Source organism: Octopus sinensis, linkage group LG6 (genome assembly GCF_006345805.1).
Source record: "Octopus sinensis linkage group LG6, ASM634580v1, whole genome shotgun sequence".
Lineage (NCBI taxonomy): Eukaryota > Metazoa > Mollusca > Cephalopoda > Octopoda > Octopodidae > Octopus > Octopus sinensis.
In genome coordinates, this window is record NC_043002.1 from 69,024,710 (window position 1) to 69,045,300 (window position 20,591).

At 37.5% G+C, this 20,591-nt stretch overlaps 1 protein-coding gene across 1 annotated transcript; it reads right to left on the reverse strand.

Annotated features, from left to right (window-relative positions):
- Positions 1-953: 953 nt before the first annotated feature.
- On the reverse strand, positions 954-20,587 carry LOC115212904 (RNA-binding protein NOB1). The gene is made up of 8 exons (XM_029781720.2): positions 20,361-20,587; positions 12,278-12,410; positions 11,514-11,647; positions 10,175-10,249; positions 8,689-9,009; positions 4,964-5,061; positions 3,153-3,294; positions 954-1,243 (listed from the first exon to the last, which is right to left on the reverse strand). The coding sequence occupies exons 1-8, from the start codon at positions 20,442-20,444 to the stop codon at positions 974-976; spliced, it is 1,257 nt and encodes a 418-aa protein (XP_029637580.1). The 5' UTR covers positions 20,445-20,587; the 3' UTR covers positions 954-973.
- Between the last annotated feature and the right edge of the window lie 4 nt (positions 20,588-20,591).

Below are 20,591 nucleotides of genomic sequence, written 5' to 3' on the forward strand. Positions count from 1 at the left end.
TAAGTATGGGTTAAAAGTTTAGAGGTTGCTTTGCAATCATGAAGTTCCAAGTTCAAAGCAACTACAGCAAAAGAGTGCTGTGCAGTGGGACAGAACATGAAAGTACTTGGTTGGGAAGTGAATTTTTTAATTGCACAAACATACCTGCATCTTTCTCTCTTCCCCCGTCTGTACATATACACACACATATATAAAAAGAGTCAAGACACCCATTGGTAATGAAGGACAATGGGATTGCACCTAGAAAGTTCCCCTATGATTTAAGTCCTGGCAAGGTTGTTTATGGAAGACCAGCAGTCGCCCATGCATACCAGCTTCCTCTCTCCACATCATCAATGTTACCCAAGCGAAAGGAAAAAGGTGTTACATCACAACTCATTTCAGTTGAGTGAACTGGAACACTGTGAAATAAAGTGTCTTTCTCAAGAACACAATGCACAGCCCAGTCTGGGAATCAAACTCACTACATCATGATTGTGAGCCTGATGCTCTAACCACCAAGCCATGCACCTTCCCAAGTATGTGTGTGTATATATATATATATTTCATCATTGTTATTTAATGTTCATTTACAACACTGGCATGCACTGGATGGTTTGACAGGGTTCAGTGTTCCATGTCAGGCTCCAGTGCTAGCTTTGGCATGGTTTCTATATCTGGGTCTATTTCCCATGCCAACCCCTTTACTACATGTATTGGGTGCTTTATTTGTCACACAGGAACTAGCGAGGTCACCAAATAATTTGCAAACCAAAGAAAAGGAAAGGAAAAAAAACCCTGCTTGATTGAATGAAACTGCATTTCAAAAAGGGGGAAGATGGATTTATGTCAGGTATTGAAGGCTAAAGTATGACAGAAGGAAGGCAAACCTGGAAAAAGAGTTATTATCTAATCATTAAATCATTATTTTATTTAAGCAAACAATAATAAAAAAACAAAAAACAAATCAGGAGAACAATTTAACAAGATTTAATTATCTTTTCTTTTTGGAAAATTTTCTGACCCCTTCATTGGGGTTTCTTCTGTTCCATGGTTTAACCTCCTGTCCTTTAATTCCAAGCTGTGCAGCTCTACTAGTCAAATCGTGGATTCTAAATGGAGATTGTCCAACAACATAATTTTCATCAAAGACATTTAGTCTCTGCAAAGCTTTCTTAGTTGCCCGCTGTTGTGGGAGCCTCTGGTCTTCAAACAAGATAGGGTTGTTAGAATGTTTGCCACCTTGGGGCAGTGGAAGGGAATACTGCAAGAAATCAAGTTACAAAAGCTTTTAGCAAATTTAAGCCTGTTAGAAATATTTACGTTTTAGAATTATCAATACTAAGATTTAAAAGGTATCGCCTTTAGTCGAGCAAATCAACCCCAGGGCTTATTCTTTGTAAGCCTAGTACTTATTCTATCGGTCTCTCTTGCCGAACCGCTAAGTGACGGGGATGTAAACACACCAGCATCGGTTGTCAAGTGATGTTGGGAGGACACACACACACACACACACATATATATATATATATATATATATATATATATATATATACACACGATGAGCTTCTTTCAGTTTCCGTTTACCAAATGCACTCACAAGGCTTTGGTCGGCCCAAGGCTATAGTAGAAGACACTTGCCCAAGGTGCCACGCAGTGGGACTGAACCCTGAACCATGTGGTTGATAAGCAAGCTAATTACCACACAGCCACTCCTGCGATATTACATGAAATTTTATATATTTTTGATAATTCTTTTTTATTGTCATCATTTAATATCTGCTTTCCATACTGGAATGATTTGGATGGTTTGACAACAGCTGGCAAGCTAGAGGGCTGTGCCAAGCTGTTTGCTTTGGCATGGTTTCGACCACTAAAGGCAACCACTTCAGAGTGTACTGGGTGCTTTTTATAGGGCACCAACAATAGTGTAGTCACCAGGTAACTTGCAAGACAAAAACCTCTTGTGAATATTATAAAGGTTGAGAATCTAGTGAGCTGAATTCATGATCCAGTCTTGATGTCTTCTTTGCTGTTATAATTTCCTAAAAACCTCAGTTGTGTTAAAGAGAAGTGGGAAGTTGGTGTTTTCGTTTTTATTAAGGGTATAAGCAACAAACTAAATCGATCCAACTAGGTTTTGAAATTAGGTTATAGAGTGAGTACCAGAGTGGTGTTCGCTGCAACATTGTCAGTAACAATTTCTTTGGACATTCATGCCTTCTGCAAGGGACTTTAGAAGCATTAATAAAATAAAATATCTTTTTCTCAGAATCAAAATCAATTGCAAATTTCACCTGCAAGAAGCTTACAGCTACGTTTATAGTACATATCAATAGGTAAATTATGCATAATTTCAAGGCAGTGCTCCAACATAGCCACAGTCTAATGACTGAAACAAGTAAAAGATACTAAATGTTAACAGATTACAATAGCTGTAAAGTCTGTTGATCATATGTTGTGGTGATATTTTTTGTGTCTCTGAACAAGACAGAACTCTTTATTTTTTTTTATTGCCCACAAGGGGCTAAACATAGAGGGGACAGACAAGGGATTAAGTTGATTACATCGATCCCAGTGTGTAACTGGTACTTAATTTATCAACCCCGAAAGGATGAAAGGCAAAGTCAACCTCAGCGGAATTTGAACTCAGAACATAACGGCAGACGAAATACCGCTAAGCATTTCACCCGGTGTGCTAACATTTCTGCCAGCTTACCACCTTTTCTCTGCGGATTATTTTGACCGAATAATGCAAAAGGCCCTACTTTTACTTCAGAATTAATAAGAGGATATTTAATTGCGAAGACAAATCTTTCACAACATTCTAGAATAGAAAAAAGTTTGAAAACTACCAAAAAATTAATAACATTATGTAGAAAATAATGAAAAAGATATAAGATACAAATTTACAAATTAAATGGAATAAAGAATAACAAAGGAAAAAGAAACAAAAAAAAAGGCACTATATTAACACAATAAATAAAAAAAGTATTCTTGGTTGTAGAAAAATAAAAAAGAGAAAAAGATCACAGTTTAAGATGGCACAGATCATAAATGAAACAAAGCACTTTTATTATCTGTATTTCATAAAAAAATTTCAGAGACAAGAAGTGATTTTCTTGATCTCATTTTGCAGTCAGATGCAAAAGTATGTGAAGAGTGCAACTTACTTTAAGTCCACGGCAGTTCAGAAGACGCCTGGAACTGAAATGATATTGAATACTTCCATCATCTTTGACAGTCATAGTAATTCTCTTTAATGTTTTATTTCCACATGATGGACAAAACAGCTTTGTAAGAACTGTACAGATTCTGCAAGAAGAAAAGAAGATAGTGATTAGAAGTAAGTTTGTGCAGAAGAAGAAATAGTTCTTGTGTAATTACTTTTAGCAATAAATGCTGAGTAATTCTTCTCTGCCTCCACCATCATCACCTTCGTAACTTATTCCTATTTTAAAAGCCAACAAGAGAGCCTCTATGTTGTTGTTTGACTTACAATAGCAGCCAAACCAATCTCAAATCACATCCGGCTGATACACTGGACAATGTATCCCTACACACAATACATCTGAATAAAAGATGAAATTGTTACAAGTCGGGCAAATTTAATCATAGGCCTAATCTATCAGAGTCAACCTGGATAGGGAAAGGTGACATATCATTCATATTTTGCAAGCTAGAATGAAATGAGTCTACAATGCAGCATTCTTCCATGCATTGCTGTCTTTCACAATCTCTTCTGTGAGGTATGATACTTTTAGATCTGACATCACTCCAAGCCTGTCTTTATTTTTCTTAGTCTACCACTTTTACACTACCTCACTACTTCAGCTTGCAGTTTATTGTCAACCGGTGCAGAGTTCTCTGACCAAATCACAGCTGATTATCGGAGCAGATGTAGCATAGGTTAGAAGTAGCTGCTACACATGCTTCATCCAACATGTATTAGATGAAATGACTTAAGTGTTATACTGTACAGCAGACACAACAAACCCAGAGCACATAGGATAACAGACTTTAAGCTACAGGTGTCTAGCTTTAAGGCATCCACTAATATGTAATATTTCCTCCAACAAATCACATACAAACAACCAATTTTGGAAGAATGCATAAAAAGGGATATGCAATGACAACAGAACATTCTTTACTGTAAAGGCTTTATTGTTGCCACAAAAGAATAAGGATGTAAACTGTTTTTAAAAATCCAGTCTGATTATATATTTTCTATTATGTTGCAAGGTTGTGTGGGTGTGTGTGAGGAATGGTGAGATTAATTACATGTAAGTTCAAGGGATCAAAGATGTCCCTTAACACTGACTATAACAATATATCCCCAACTGCAAAGCAGGTGTAGAGTTTATGTTCAGAGTTTCGGAAGGAATACAACTCCACATGTGGCCCCCAGTTGCATGCATACACACTTTGGGATAATGTGATCTGTATTAGCTCAGCTTGCAGTTTATTGTCGACCAGTGCAGAGGTTTCTCTGACCAAATCACAGCTGATTATAGGAGCAGATGTAGCATAGGTTTGAAGTGGCTGGTACACATGCTAGTTAACCCATAGCTGGGGCCCTAACAAGTGCTACTACTCTGGGTCAGAGTAGACCTGGGAAGAATAGTGGCTAAGAGGTGGTTCAACTTAGCTGAAAACCCTGGAACTCCCCTGCCAAGGCCCTATTATCAGATGCAGTCTATAGTCATACCCAGGACAAAAGATATTTTAATAAATCATTAGTAACCATACTAAAAGAAGTGTAATAATGATTAAATGCACAAGGCCTCAATTTTACAGCAAAAGGAAATAAGACCATTTCACATGCCTGCCTTCAAGGACATAAATAAAGTGATTTATCTTTAACTAAGAAACAAAATCATACATTTAATAAGAACCCACTTCTATGATACCCAAAATAATAAAGGCAATATAAGCATGTTTTATAAATGCTTTCTTTCATCATTTATTTAACTGAAAAACTTACTTCATACAAGCTGAACACCTGAGTACATAACTTTTTGCTTGTTTGATGAGAAGACCATCGACTGACAGAACATTCAAACCCATTTGAATAAGGACATTCTGAAAATTAAAATAAAATAAAATCTTAAAGGTACACAAGAAAGGATTTAAACTATACGTTATTAATATTACTTAAAGCTAGCAGAATTTGTTAGCATGCCAGGTAAAATGCTTAGCGGTATTACATCTGCTGTTATGTTCTGAGTCCAAATTCTACTGAGGTCGACTTGGCCTTTTATCCCTCTTGGTGTCAATAAAATAAGTACCAGTTATGCACTGGGGTTGATGTAATCAACTAGCCCCCCGCCCCCACCAAATTTCCAAGGCCTTGTGACTAGAGTAGAAATAATTTACATTACTTAACCCGGATACATCAGTAAACTTAATTACATAATAATTGGTAGCTTTTTCCCACCAGAGTCTGTTAAACATCATTACCATCACCATTTTAACACCCACTTCTTCGTGATAATATGAGTCAGATGTCCCTCCTATTGACAACCCGTATCTGTTTCAAAGCAAGGCCGGAAACAGGTTCCAATGGCTGGACATACTTCCATGGAAGATTGGAAATGAATGAAATCACTTGCATGATGACGATGCTTGTTTACAACTATTGAGTCATGTCAGGACGAGACACACACACACACAATGACAAGCTTCTTTCAGTTTCTTATTTCTTTATTACCTCTATGTTTAGCCCCTTGCGGGCTAAACATAGAGGGGACAAACAAGGACAGACAAAGGGATTAAGTCAATTAGATCAACCCCAGTGTGTAACTGGTACTTAATTTATCGACCCCAAAAGGATGAAAGGCAAAGTCGACCTCGGCGGAATTTGAACATACAACGTAACAGCAGACGGAATACCACTAAGCATTTTGCCTGGTGTACTAACACTTCTGCCAGCTTGTCGCCTTATTTCTTTCAGCTTCTGACTACCAAATTTACTCAAAGGTTTTGGTCAGCCCTGGGCTATAGTAGAAGACACTTGCCCAAGGTGTTGTGCAGTGGGATTGAACTTGAAACTATTTGGTTGCAAAGTGAGCTTCTTAACAACAGCCATACCCGGAAAAAAAAAAGTTGAATTTTTAAATAAATGACACACTATAACTGGTTTATATACAAGGGAAATTCTGAAACAGGATATTGAAATAGTTATAACTGGGTCAAACCAGTTAATGGGCAGTAATAAAAGAAGCATTCATGGAGGTAAGTGAAAATGGCAAACAATATTCAGGAATGAAAGAAATGAGAACCAATCCCATAGAACCACACATGGTAACAATTCAATGACTAAAAGTATACAAAATAAACTGAGGAAAAGGTGATAGGCATTATTGGTGAGAATAAAATATTTTGAGAACAGAAAAAACAAATACACGAAATTGATAAATATTGATTCTAAATTTTGACACAAGGCCAGCAATTTCAGGGGAGGGGATACATCAATTACAGTGACCCCAGTACTCAACTGGTACTTATTTTACAGTTCTATATTTAAGAGATGAGGAATTATGTACATTATTTACATTCGACTGTCCTCATCTTTTTTGTTGTTAACACAATGTTTCGGCTGATATACCCACTCAGTTTTCTTTAGGTGTCTTGGGGAAACCACTACGCCATATGCCCTTGGGCATATGGCGTAGTGGTTACTTTTCACTGTGAGAGAGAGAGGCCTTTTGTTGCAATTATAATTTAGTTTTATGTACTGTAGAATTAATCCATGGAAAAGTTCAGTGCATTTGTCAATGAAAATATCACAGGAAAGAATCACAAGATGGATTCTTTGAGCCAAGCCAATTGACAGGAGACCTAGAAGTAGGCCAAGAAGGAGATGGTTGGATAATATCCATAGTCTCAGTTAGTCAAGTATGGGAATCCAAGCAGAAAGTGCAAGGAAAATTGCTTCAGACAGGACCCAATGGAAGAGGTGCCTGAGGAATCTATCCTAACAACAGTTGGTGGAGAAGATGGATGGATTAACAGTTGTATTTTTTGACTAGTGACAATAGGTGTAGCATCAGGCTTTTAGATTAATTCTACCATAGACAGAACTTAAGTTATAAAATGATTAAATAGCACAAGAACTTTATAATGACCATGTATAAAAAGTTAGCAGGCTTTGATAACATAACATGATACAACAGTGTGTAAAGTTTCAATAGATTAAAGAGAGAGAGAAAAGAAAGAGGAGAGCTTAAATGAAGCACTAATAAATGTAATAATCTCACTGCTGAATGAATGTATAAGCCAAAGTGGTCGAGCAGGTTATAACAAAACTAATCATAAACAATACTTCAACAAAAGAAAATTTTGCTAAATAGGAAGATTTAAATCTGTCATCTTGGCTTTGTTATGGTGTCCACCTACACATATATTTAAACCAAGTAATTTAGAAATGCATGTTCATCCGCTGGTGATGCACACAAATGATTGGATTTTAAGTGCCTGTAGATGGCTGATGAGGCATGAAAATAATGGTCATGTTGGATACATTTGATGTGCTGACTGATGGGGCCATGCAGAACTCAGATTTAGTTTCTCCTGCCTAAATGTTGCAGGCTATGGAGAAAATACCCAGTCCCTCATGAAGATTTTGCACTTTTCCTGATGAAGGTGTAATATAGGGGTCAGTTCTCAGAATTTTGTGTCAATGCCCATGGCTTTTAAAGTTTTGTCCAGGTTAGCCTTCAGTACTTTTTCTGATCATTGACTGTTCTATTCCCTATAGCAAGCTTGCCATACAGTAGTTATTTTGGTATGTGTATAACGTTCATGCAGATGACCTTGGTTATTTTGCAACACAGCATGCATTTATAGGAATCCATACATGCTATGTTTTGGTCTTATTTCATCTTATTATCAAAGTACATTCTACTCAGTTGGTAAGAGTAATTATGATCACTTCTAGTCTTGATGAGTAAAATATGCTTTGCTGAAGAGGTCTAATAACACCAAACAGGCTCATTACATTCCCTAATTGGCTTTGAAGACCTATTCTGCTCCTTAACTGCATCCTCCCACTCATCATTTCAATATCCACTTTTCTATGATTGCATGGATGAGGAAGAATTAATTGAGGCAGATTTTCTATGGTTGGGTGTCATTCCTGTTGACAACTGTTTTCCAAGTAAGGTAATATTTCCCCATGGCCAGAAATTTCTGCACAGCAGACAGGAAACAAAGAACATTGCTTGAATAATGGTGACACTTTATTCATGTGTTTTGAACAATATGTAAACAAAGAATCTCACACACACATATGGCAGGCTTCTTCAGTTGCTGTCTACCAAATCCAATCATAAGGGTTTGGTTGGCCTGGGGCTTTAGTTTATGCTTGCTCAAAGACTGAACCTGAAACCTTGTAGTTGAGAAGTGAACTTCTTAACTACACAGCTAAGCCTGTCCCTATTTTAACCAAAAATAAAAAACAAATGGAATGGTAGCAGTGGGAATATTTTGACCACACACAGACCAGACCAGTGTTATGCAAGGGTAAACAAACAGCTACAAGTTTTAAGTCAGCTGTACCTGCACTTAAAAATGTATTTCTCATTGTGGCGTATGTCAAAAATAAACACTCTGAAAGAATAGTGAAAAAGAAAACTAGATCAGGATAGGAAAAGAAGTGAGAAATCTAAAAGAGGTAAAGTATTGATTCATAAACCAAAACTGACAAACCTGCATTGCAAAATCTGATGTTAAACAACCGACTGTTACATTAACAGGTTCTATTTCCTCAGGCTCAATTTTCTGTTTTAGCGAACCAATGTTCTCTGGTGTAATCCATCCTTCATCATCATCATCATCTTCACCATCATCTATATCATTTTCATAATTGTTTTCTCCATTCTCATCATTATCTGATTCCTCTTCATTGGAAACTGGTTCAATGTCTTTTTCAGAAAGCACATCTCCTTGTTCTAATCTTTCATTTTGTATTGAATCTTTTTCAAGTACATCCAAATTTTTCTCTTCATCTTTATCTACTGTTTCATGGTTCTACAAAAAATAAAATAAAATTATTTATATTTATATAAGTTGGACAAATTGAATACATTGGAGTTTATAAATGATAGGAAAGCTTGGAGAGTGTTTGTGGATGGATAAGTGAATTTGATGTTACTCAAAGGGGTACGGACCAGCATATGCTGTCAGGCCCTGCTTCCAATATTGGGGGTTGTGTTCTATGCCTGGACCCAAGCATAGGATGGGGCTCTTTGAGCTGGGAAATGAATGGAATGCCTGGCATGTGTCTTGTGGCTACCCACTCCTAAAAAAAATGGAGAGTAGGCCTGGGTATATATACATGTGTGTGTGTGTGTGTGTGTGTGTGTGTGTGTATGTGTTGTGTGTATATATATATATATTTATAAATAAATATATACACACATGACATCCAATTGGTAGATAATGTCTCAGAGTTCAAAATTCCACACAGGGCTTACTTTACTTTTCATCCTTTTAGGATTGATGGGGAAAAAAGTGAGGCAATGGCATGAAGTCTATGTTTGGCTATGTGCATTCTGAATTAAAATTCTGCTTTTTGTCCCTCAAAAAAAAAAAAATCTTGGCCCTTAGGAGCTTGAGAAAATACCCAAGGGTTTCAGCTGATCACTTTCCATGTCATCCTACCAAGTGGCAAAAGAGAACACAACTTCAAGTCCAGTGCAGTTAGAAGTTAAGAATTACTTCTGAAGGCAAAAAATTATTTTTAGCCTTACTCTAAACCAAATTTGGAATTGCAGCCCTGAAATGGAAGGTGGAGCCAAGACTTTCAATTTTCAGATAACTGACTTGTGCTAACAAGCTAATGGACATAATCATAATACCATCTGCCTACACACTGCTTATGTGAAGACATGCAAAAATAAACATTCAAGGATGTGCACACACACACATTCCAAGAAAATGAGAAATTTCCTTTTCATCAATTTTTATAAACATCTGGTTACAAAATTCAGGATTTGGATACAGATTGCAAGATTAACCAACCAAACTATTATAAGGTAGACATGACATAACATCCAATGCTGGGAAAGAAAGCTCACATTTACTTCAGAGTACAGTGGTTAGTATTAAAATAGAGAATATTTTATTGTAGAATGACTTATTCAGCTAATTCATAGGTAACTATCAAAGGAAAACAACAAAACAACAACTATACCTGTTTAGTATCTAAATAAAAACCAGCAATATCAGTTACTTTTCCGAGTGGGTTTCTTGCATTGATCCAGTTGGTCTTGAAACAAAAAAGAAAACAAAACTATTGTATAGTCTAAAGTGTTTAATAGTCTTTTCATGAAATATACTTTCACTCGTATTACTATAGGTGAAACAGATGAAGAGAGAAGGTAAACTGGCCTAGTAGCAAAAATGAAAGTTATTATTATACTTTAGTAATTTTATGAAGGACCATTCAGATTCAATAAGTTCTGAGGTGGTAAGACAATGACATCTTGGCTCTAAAGGTGCTTTGACCTTGAAGTGATTAGATTTAGAACTCATTAAAATAATTTCATTCTGCATCCTTGTACAATCTTCTTAGTTCTTCAGGCTACAATCAAGCATAATATCCAGTAACCAATATTTGTTGTGCTTGCTGGAATAACATTGAGAACCTTGTCTTCACATAATGGCTCAAAAGAGAATATGAGGAATTTGTAACTAATATTTGACAAGAATGCATGCAATAGAAAGGAATTTAATTTTTTGTAAAGAAAGTCTGCATATAGGATTAAACAAAAATATGATATATAGAGCAAGAAATAGGTAGAAATAGGTAGAACATTGTAGGAAGCAAAACAAAAAAAAAAACCCACTAGAACCTCAGTGAACTATTGATGGAATGTTTTAGGAGTGGGGAGAATTAAAGAATTCACAATAAGTTTGTATCTTGAAGACACTGTTTCATATAGCTTGCCATTTGCCAGAAGACAGAAATCTTTTGTTACAAACTGAGAAAATCCCTGAATTTCTCTTCCCTTTCTTACTCTTATTAATAAAGTTTCATGAATCCCCTCTAGCACCAATTATGAAACTTAAATATTAGAGCTATCTAGTATTTCTTCCCTTGCTGCTCACTAGTCATGTACATCAAAACCAACTGGAGGCCAACCTCTGTGTCAGTCTTCTAGAATCACCACAGTACACCTTGTGTACACTTTGTTTGCACAGAGTATTTATTGGTGAGTTCCAACTAAGTCTTTTACAACATGAATATAGTGGTGCTTGAACTTTACTGTGTTGATATTCAAGCAAACACTCAAATTTCCAATAATTCTAGACCAGTGCTTCTTAAACCTTTCATTCATGACCCCATTTTTCATCACGAGATTTTTCGTGACCCCAGGTATTAAATATGCATTTGTGAAATAACATACAAGCTGAAATTCAAGAGTATGAATTCAATTTTCGCGACCCCATTTGAGGTTGAGGCCCATAGTTTAAGAAGTGCTGCTCTAGACTAACACACGCATTTATAAATTCGATAAAAAAAAAAATACCTTTCTTGTTGGCTCTGTTTTTATATGAGCATCACCATTTTGCTCCTTTTCTAATTGGTAGGTTAAAGCAATGAGACGAAGATCTACAGCAGATAAACCCCGGTAATCACCAGTTTTCTTAGAAAATTCAGTGACTGGAAATATATATATTGTGGAAGAAGTTAGAAAAAAAAAAAAAAAAAAAAAAAAAAAAGAAAATGCTTGAAGAAAACACAAGTTTTTGGCTAAAGTTTCATAGAATATAGTGATCAAGGAGTTAAAGTACAGGATCATTGGTTCAATGGATGAGTTCAAACTATTGCAAACCTTTGGTGATAGTAATATGCAACATTGTACGCATGTATGTGTGTGAGAGAGAGGGAGGCAATTTTGTAAATGTAGATATTTGCATGAAGTATTTCAGAGCATTATGCAGTATTTATTAATGAATACAAGCCTAGAAGCTGATTCATAAATTTTAGGCTTACAATCTTCAATAAGTATTGTACGGGGCTCAGAATTAAGTACTACACAACAGGTATTTGAACCTCTCATCCCCACAAGCTAGAATATGAACAGAATGACAAAAACCATTGGTGGAAATATCTGTCCCTCCCTAAGTTTTCAAAATATTTTTTTTATAATGTATAAAGTTTAGTGGCTGCAATAAAATTATCCATGAAAAAATTTTTAAATCTCAAATGTAAACATCTAAAATTTTATTTAAGAAAATGTGAGACTAAGTTAGGGGAAAATAAAATAAACACAAATGAAAATTAATATACCTCTATGAATAGCTTCATTGTTTGGTTCTCGAAACAGTACTTCATAAGGCAAAACTTGTAGCCTGTCTCTGGTGTTTTTGTCGATAACTTCAGAAAGAACTTCTTTGATAGTGTAAATATTTTCTCCAATGCGCTGAATAATTAAAATAGTATACAAATATTTGAATCCTGAATTCTTTTAAAGGCAAAAGAAATGAAATTGTTTAAAGAGCAAAAACAGTACAAAATGAATGGTTACATGTTTAGATATGAGGTCTGATCAATAACTATCCAGACTGGTTTTATAAAAACAGAACTACAACATGTATCAATTTGGCATTTAATCTCCTTCAAAGTAGTCCTCTTCAGAAGTCACACACTTGATCCAGCACTGTTTCCATTGAAATAAGTGTTCCTGGAACTCTGGGATAATCAGCAGCTGCCTCATTGCATTCACTTTGATATTTGGAAAGAGGAAAAAGTCACAAGGGGAAAGATCTGGGTAATGTGGTGGCTGTTGGACCTGGGGAATGCTATGCCTAACCAAAAACTGCTGCGTTGTCATGGTGTAGTTGCTACTCACTGGATGCATGCAATTGTGGCCTTTTCCGATGAATAGCATCCCACAAACGCCACAAAGCATCATGGTAGTACTTCTTGTTTATTGGTCTGACCAGGTGGAGCATACTCATGATGAACAATCCTCTTGTAGTCGAAGTAAACAGTCAACAGTTCACATTGATTTGTGCTTTCTTCGATCTAGGAGAGGTTGGGGTCTTTCACTGCGAAGACTGAGCCTTTGTTTTGGGGTCATAGCCATAGACCCACGGTTCATCACCTGTTATTACTGTTTTGAAAAAGTTTTCATCGTTCTCAACACAATCAAGGAGATCTTCTACAACTGAAACCCAACCAAGTGTCATTTTGGCCAGCTGAAAGCAGTTTTGGCACAAACTTGGCAGACACATGTCTCATACCCAAATCTTCAATGATAATGGACTGAACAGTAACTAAACTGCACATCCTCTGATAACTCACAGATGGTGATTCGACGATTTCCCCTCACAGTTACATGCACATCTGTGATGTTTTTCTCACTACTGCTGATTGCAGGTCTCCCAGAACGTTTGTCACTAATGACATTTTTTCAGCCATTGTACACTTGTGCGTAGCTCATTCACTCCTTTCCATACACTTACTGCAACTCTGCACAGGCCTCAGAGCAGGTATTGCCAAGCTTTTGGTAAAATTTGATGCAAATTCTCTGTCATGGTCAATGTGATGATCACATGCTACACATGTTCCTTCCAAGCAGAAGTTAGCTAAAACGTTAAAACAGTGTGCATGCACAGCAGAGTTCAAGGTCAATCTGTGTCAAGTGGCTTCATTCTGCATGCTTTAGTTTTGTTACTATGGCAACATACAGTCCACATACTTATTGATCAGACCATGTATATTGTCCTAATCCATAAATTTTAAAGACATGGTTTACCATATTTCACTGTTTAACATATGAAGACCTTAAAAATGGTACAAAGAAAATTGAAACATGATTTTACAATGAAATGACAATCGCTTTTGTAACTAAGCAACTTACCAACAAGAGATCAATTTGAAAAACAACCAAAAGTGATTTGAACAACCCATTCTGCATTTCAGGCTCTCTCTTTTACTCTTTACTCGTTTCAGTCATTTGACTGTGGCCATGCTGGAGCACCACTTTTTAGTTGAGCAAATCGACCCCAGGACTTATTCTTTGTAAGCCTAGTACTTATTCTACCGGCCTCTTTTGCCGAACTGCTAAGTTACGGGGACGTAAACACACTAGCATCAGTTGTCAAGCAATGTTGGGGACACACACACACACACACACACACAAACACATACACACGACGGGCTTCTTTCAGTTTCCGTCTACCAAATCCACTCACAAGGCTTTGGTCGGCCCAAGGCTATAGTAGAAGACACTTGCCCAAGGTGCCACGCAGTGGGACTGAACCCGGAACCATGTGGTTGGTAAGCAAGCTACTTACAACACAGCCACTCCTTGTCAAATGTTGCTGCTCTTTTGGTTTTTGTTGAATACACTTTAAGTAGGAAACCTTTGAATGATTTGCCATAAAAATAAAGCTATATATGGCAATTTTTAATGTTATTAAAGCTACAAATAGCTTTAATATTATAACACAAGTTTTATCAATTCACTTTTATGAAAATGAATCAAAACTGCATTTCAGTTAAAATATTACAGTGGGATGGGGCAGAATGCGTCAATTTTTCCAAAATTTTGAATATCAAATGAAAAACGTGTAACAATGAACACTAATTTACCATCACAAAAACTACATTATGATTCTGATAAGCACATCTGATGGATTGGGAGACAATTTTGAATGCTTCATCATCATCGTTCAACATCCGTTCTCCATGCTAGCATGGGTTGGACGGTTCGACCGGGGATCTGGGAAGCCAGAAGGCTGCACCAGGCTCCAGTCTTATCTGGCAATGTTTCTACAGCTGGATGCCCTTCCTAACGCCAACCACTCCGTGAGTGTAGTGGGTGCTTTTTACGTGCCACCTGCACAGGTGCCAGGCGAGGCTGGCAACGGCCACGGTCGGATTGGTGTATTTTACGTGCCACCGGCATGGAAGCCAGTCAAGGTGGCGCTGGCATCGGCCACAAGTCGGATAGTGCTTTTTACGTACCACCAGACCAGGGATCCTGGCTGGTTCAATTCGATTTCGCTTGCCCCAACATGTCTTCACAAGCAAAGGGGGTTGGCATGAGTGCCTGTCGTCGGATGAGGTTCTATATCAACTTCGCTTGCCTTAACAGGTCTTTGTGTCCAAGGAAGGAAAGGCATGCATAAGTGGGCTGGGCTCACTTGTCCTGCCTGGTCTTCTCACGTACAGCATATTTCCAAAGGTCTCGGTCACTGGTCATTTCCTCAGTGAGGCCTAAAGTTCGAAGCTTGTGCTTCACCACCTCGTCCCAGGTTTTCCTGGGTCTACCTCTTCTACGGGTTCCCTCAACTGCTAGGGATTGGCACTTTCTCACACACCTATCTTCATCCATTCTCGCCACATGACCATACCAGCGCAATCGTCTCTCTTGCACACCACAACTGATGCTTCTTAGGTACAACATTTCTCTCAAGGTACTAACGCTCTGTCGAGTAAGTACACTGACATTACACATCCATCGGAGCATACTGGCTTCATTCCTCACGAGCTTACGCATGTCCTCAGCAGTCACGGCCCATGTTTCACTGCCATGTAGCATGGCTGTTTGTACACATGCATCATACAGTCTGCCTTTTACTCTGAGTGAGAGGCCTTTAGTCACCAGCAGAGGTAAGAGCTCCCTAAACTTTGCCCAGGCTATTCTTATTCTAGCAGTTACACTTTCAGTGCACCCACCCCCACTACTGACTTGGTCACCTAGATAACGGAAGCTATCAACTACTTCTAGTTTTTCCCCCTGGAAAGTGACGGAAGTTGTTTTCTGCAGATTTTCGGAAGTCAATGCTCCCGAGCATCTGCCACATACAAAAACTATCTTCCCAGTTAGCCTACCTTTGACATTGCTGCACCTCTTATGTGTCCATAGCTTACACTGGGTACATCTTATAGAGTTTCTACCTACACCTTTTCTACAGATCGAGCAGGGCCATCTTCCTGAAGACATTTGTGGATTGTCTACCTTCCTACTTATTAGTACTTTGGTTTTAGCTAGGTTGACTCTAAGGCCCCTCGATTCTAAACCCTCCTTCCACACCTGGAACTTCTCCTCCAGTTCTGATAGTGACTCAGCAATTAGAGCAAGGTCGTCAGCATAGAGGAGCTCCCAGGGACAACCTGTCTTGAATTCCTCCGTAATTGCTTGGAGACTATGATAAATAGGAGGGGGATGAGTACTGAACCCTGGTGGACCCCAACCTCTACTTTGAATTCTTCTGTGTACATGTTGCCAACTCTAACCTTACTTACGGCATCTCTGTACATGGCTTGCACAGCCCTCACCAGCCATTCATCTATCCCTAGTTTCCTCATTGACCACCAGATAAGGGATCGGGGGACCCTATCAAAGGCTTTCTCCATGTCAACAAAAGCCAGGTACAGGGGCTTATCTTTGGCTAGGTATTTCTCCTGCAGCTGTCTTACCAGGAATATAGCATCAGTGGTACTTTTCCCTGGCACGAACCCAAACTGCATCTCATCTAAACTAACTCTCTCTCTAATTAGTTGGGCTATGACCCTCTCCGTAACCTTCATTACCTGATCCAACAGCTTGATACCTCTGTAATTATTTGTATCTAGGGCATCACCTTTACCTTTGTAGCAGTTGACTAGTATGCTGCTACACCAGTCATTGGGTATGACTCCTTCGTGTATCACCTGGTTGACTATACGGGTGACTAGGTTATAGCTGACACTGCCAGATGCTTATTTCATATATACATAATCATAAAAATCTGGAGCAGAATGCAGAGCAGTATTTGGATTAAAGTTTAACAAATTGTTGAAAACAATCAATAAAGAAACATGAGAGTAATCTGAAGTTAAATAGACTCAATCGTCATCCAAATATAAAAAGACAACAACCATGTTTACAAAACAGTCACTTTGAAAATTATATTGCTCATGATAAAGTTATGCATTCAGCACATGGAATCCAGATTAAGCTGTACACTTCTCACAGAAGCACTCTTGGTTAACATCTGTTCCCCTTGGAATACACTTAGAGCAACCATAATCATCACAAAGGTCACACAGCAGCCAAACATCAGTCTTCCTGCATTTGTATTTGATTCAGAATCTCTTGCAGATGTATAGCACTTGGTATCCTCTTCCTCTGAATCAGCTGTACTATCACGGTCACCACCACTACTGTTACACACTGTACTACTTGTTTTCTTCCATTTTTGGAGCAAGTAACTCTCCTTTTTCTCTCTTACACTTTTGTTGCTTCTTTGGTGCATTTTTACTTCTTTTTTTCCTCATGGAATAACAATGTAATCACCTTACTCTTGATTCTGTGTAAAAATCAATAACAACATGAAACAATGCTGCTAAAACATTTTCAGACACTAGAACATATATGTGGAGTGTGGAAGACTTCTTTTGTTCTACTTATAGAAACCTATGTGGTGTATCTTAAGTGATCCACTATGTTCACCCCTCAAACTGACAAGTGACCCTTTATGCCCCACTTTTGAAATTCAAAATTTCCAAGGATATTTCTTTATTCAATAGAACACAAGCAAAGAAGATACTCTGAACATTGCTCTAGTACAAAAAATCCATATCTGCAGTACTTCTTGCAGCACTGCAAAGTTTTGTTTGATGAGGAACTTTAAAAGGAGTGACCAGGAAGAATACAACATTTATATGAGCATGAGGGATGAGCGATTCATAATGGCTACTACATCATACTTCCTGGTTTGAAGTTGGGAGAAAATGATAAAAATCTGACAAATGACTCATTATGCCCCATTCTCCACAATAGCTTGATGATAAAGTGAAACAACTAATTGCAGTAATTTGAAATCAGCTGAAGTCATCATCATCATTGTTTAACGTCTGTTCTCCATGCTAACATGGGTTGGACGGTTCGACCGGGGATCTGGGAAGCCAGAAGGCTGCACCAGGCTCCAGTCTGATCTGGCAGTGTTTCTACAGATGGATGCCCTTCCTAACGCCAACCACTCCGTGAGTGTAGTGGGTGCTTTTTACGTGCCAGGCAAGGCTGGCAATGGCCACGACCAGATTGGTGCTTTTTACGTGCCACTGGCACGGAAGCCAGTCAAGGCGGCGCTGGCATCGGCCTATTTTCATTATATCTTTCTTTTGAGAGATTTGCATTGTTAATATGCAGTTTGAAGGGTTGGAAAGTTGTGATTATGTAAGATATCTTTATAGATCACTAACATTTGAAACAAAAGCCTGCACAATATTTAGTGTGTTACTGAGAAAGAGAAACATTGGAAAGTTAGCTTAACTGCAAAACATAAGAGCAATTTTGTAAATTTTTTATTTCAACTTTCAGTTTGTGTTTAATACGCTTTTATATGGCATAAAAGCAGAATATTTAGACCGGAGATAGCTGGTTTAAATAAATACTAAAGGGTTACATGGTGCACAATACATCAAAATCAAGCTTGTATAGTTAACATAGGTTTAAATAACTGCTATAATAATTAGCTCCACCACAGTTGAATTTTACAAGAGATTTTTGTTTTGATAATGATCAAGGGCTGTCAAAAGAAAAAGGACGGACCCATAACCCTTATCAAAGTTTCTGTAACTGATGGGAAGAAGTTATCCAGGAAACTTGACCCAGAATATTATTCATACATTGTGGTTTAGTTATATGTCAAACCTGATCATACAGGTATTCTAGCCATGACCATCTCATCTTTCTTTATACACAGATGCAGGTGTGTCACCTCGGGCAAGTATTTTCTTCTATAATACCAAGCTAATCAAAACCTTGTGAGTAGATTTGATAAACAGAAACTGAAAGAAGCCCATTGTGCATGTAAGAGTGTGTGTGTGTGTTTGAATCTCCTTGCCTTGACATCAGGTGATAGTTGTAAATGGCAGTCATTCAATTCCAATGCTTTGCAAGAACACGCTTAGTCATGTGAAAATATCACCTTGCTTGAAAACAAGTGTGGGTTGGCGACAGGAAGAGCTTGCAGTTGTAGAAAATCTGTCTCAATAAATCCCATCTATCCATGCAAACAACGAAAAGTGGACATTAAAACGATGGTGATGATAGTGAATTTCAAACTAATCAAAGTGTCCCCTTTTTAAAGATAGGAGGCGTTATTTCAAGCAGGCCAAGTAAGTATATAGTGATCCTACCATGGGAATATACTATATTTTAGTGTACGCCATCTGTCCACTGCTTAGTTTAACTGGTACTACTTAAATACAGAGGTCCCGACGCCTTTACACAACCCTAACCAGTATGTACTGTAAAAACATCGTTATGTAGATGCATCGGGATCTCTGTATTTAAGTAGTGCCGTTTAACTTCCCAGTTGCTAGGATTCAGTGGAAATGGTTATGTTTAGTTGCCTTTAGTCAGTGTTTAATTGTACACTTAATAGCATACCTACAGGCCTAGAATTAAAAATGAATCATTTTTGACGTCAATAATTACTGTCTTTCAAATAGCAGTTCATGTATTCGTGTACTGTGATAGTCATTATTTTTATTATTTCTAAGGATGTGCACTACAGCCTCCATCGGTGCTTATGTCTAGATATGTGATATGCTCATCTGAAAGCCTTGTGTATCGATTTCAAATAGTTAATGTTCTTTTCTGGTATATAGGTTTTATATAGAACTAACGTATAAATGGTTTGTAAGACAAAGATTTTGCATTTAGCTCTTGTTTTACGGAGGGGCTTCATAAACATGTTTTAAAACTTGGGTAGTAAGGAGTAACGTCAATTTTATTACTCAGAGAAATAAAGTGTTAAACATTACAAAACCCCATTTAAGTTATAAACCAAACTTTCAACTAAAAAAAGGGAGCACAGACATATTTGTAATGGGATGAGGAGAAAGATTAAATGTGAAAATGATGAATGCAGAACATTGATGTACACCATCTATTTTACAAACTCTCTTTTAAATTCACCTGCAATGCCAATTTTGCTTTATGATACCCATTCGTAGTTCACTCCACTCTTATGGATCCATTCATCTACTCATAATTTTATCAGCGAATAAGGGTTAGTGACAAAGGCATTTTACAGATTAACAAATAACCACGTACAGCTGTTCTTGGTAAACAATTTCATTTATATAGTAATTATCTGATGCGTTTAATAATCCTTTTAAGTTATCTGAATAAGACGTTTCGACCCCTTACATTACGAAATGAAAGTAATGTTTTAATCAAACGGTTCGCCACAAACTTCTCAAGTATATTCTAAAAGTTTTAGCACATGCTTTTCAATTCATTCGTGGTATGCTAGGAAAATGCACGTGGAGCAAATCAATCAGCAATAGTTATTTTACATGTGGAAAAGAACCTTTAAACATTTTACGGCGTAATTTCATGAAGTATCAAAACGGAATGACTTACGTCTATAGGAGCATTCTTGATAAAAGCTCCCGAATCAACAATAACAAACTTGACTTTCCTTCGATTTAATTGATCAGACGCCATTTTCGAGATCTCGTGTAAAGTTTAGAGACGAGAGCTCCAACCGGAAATGACGTCAACAACCCTCCTCCTTCAACTTTCTCACCTTAACTTGTGTTAAAACGTTTCAATTAAACATTCTTCTTGTTAAGTTAAAAAATCGAATGTTGA

Bases quoted from the DNA above. Each gene is read 5' to 3' on its own strand.
- LOC115212904 (XM_029781720.2), bottom strand. From the start codon at position 20,444: ATGGCGTCTGATCAATTAAATCGAAGGAAAGTCAAGTTTGTTATTGTT. The intron at 10,250-11,513 runs GTATTTTTTTTT...TTTTGTTTCAAG, and splicing joins AAACAGAGCCAACAAGAAAG to ACCAACTGGATCAATGCAAG. The intron at 3,295-4,963 runs GTAAGTTTTTCA...TTCTTCTTGCAG, and splicing joins AGGTGTTCAGCTTGTATGAA to AATCTGTACAGTTCTTACAA.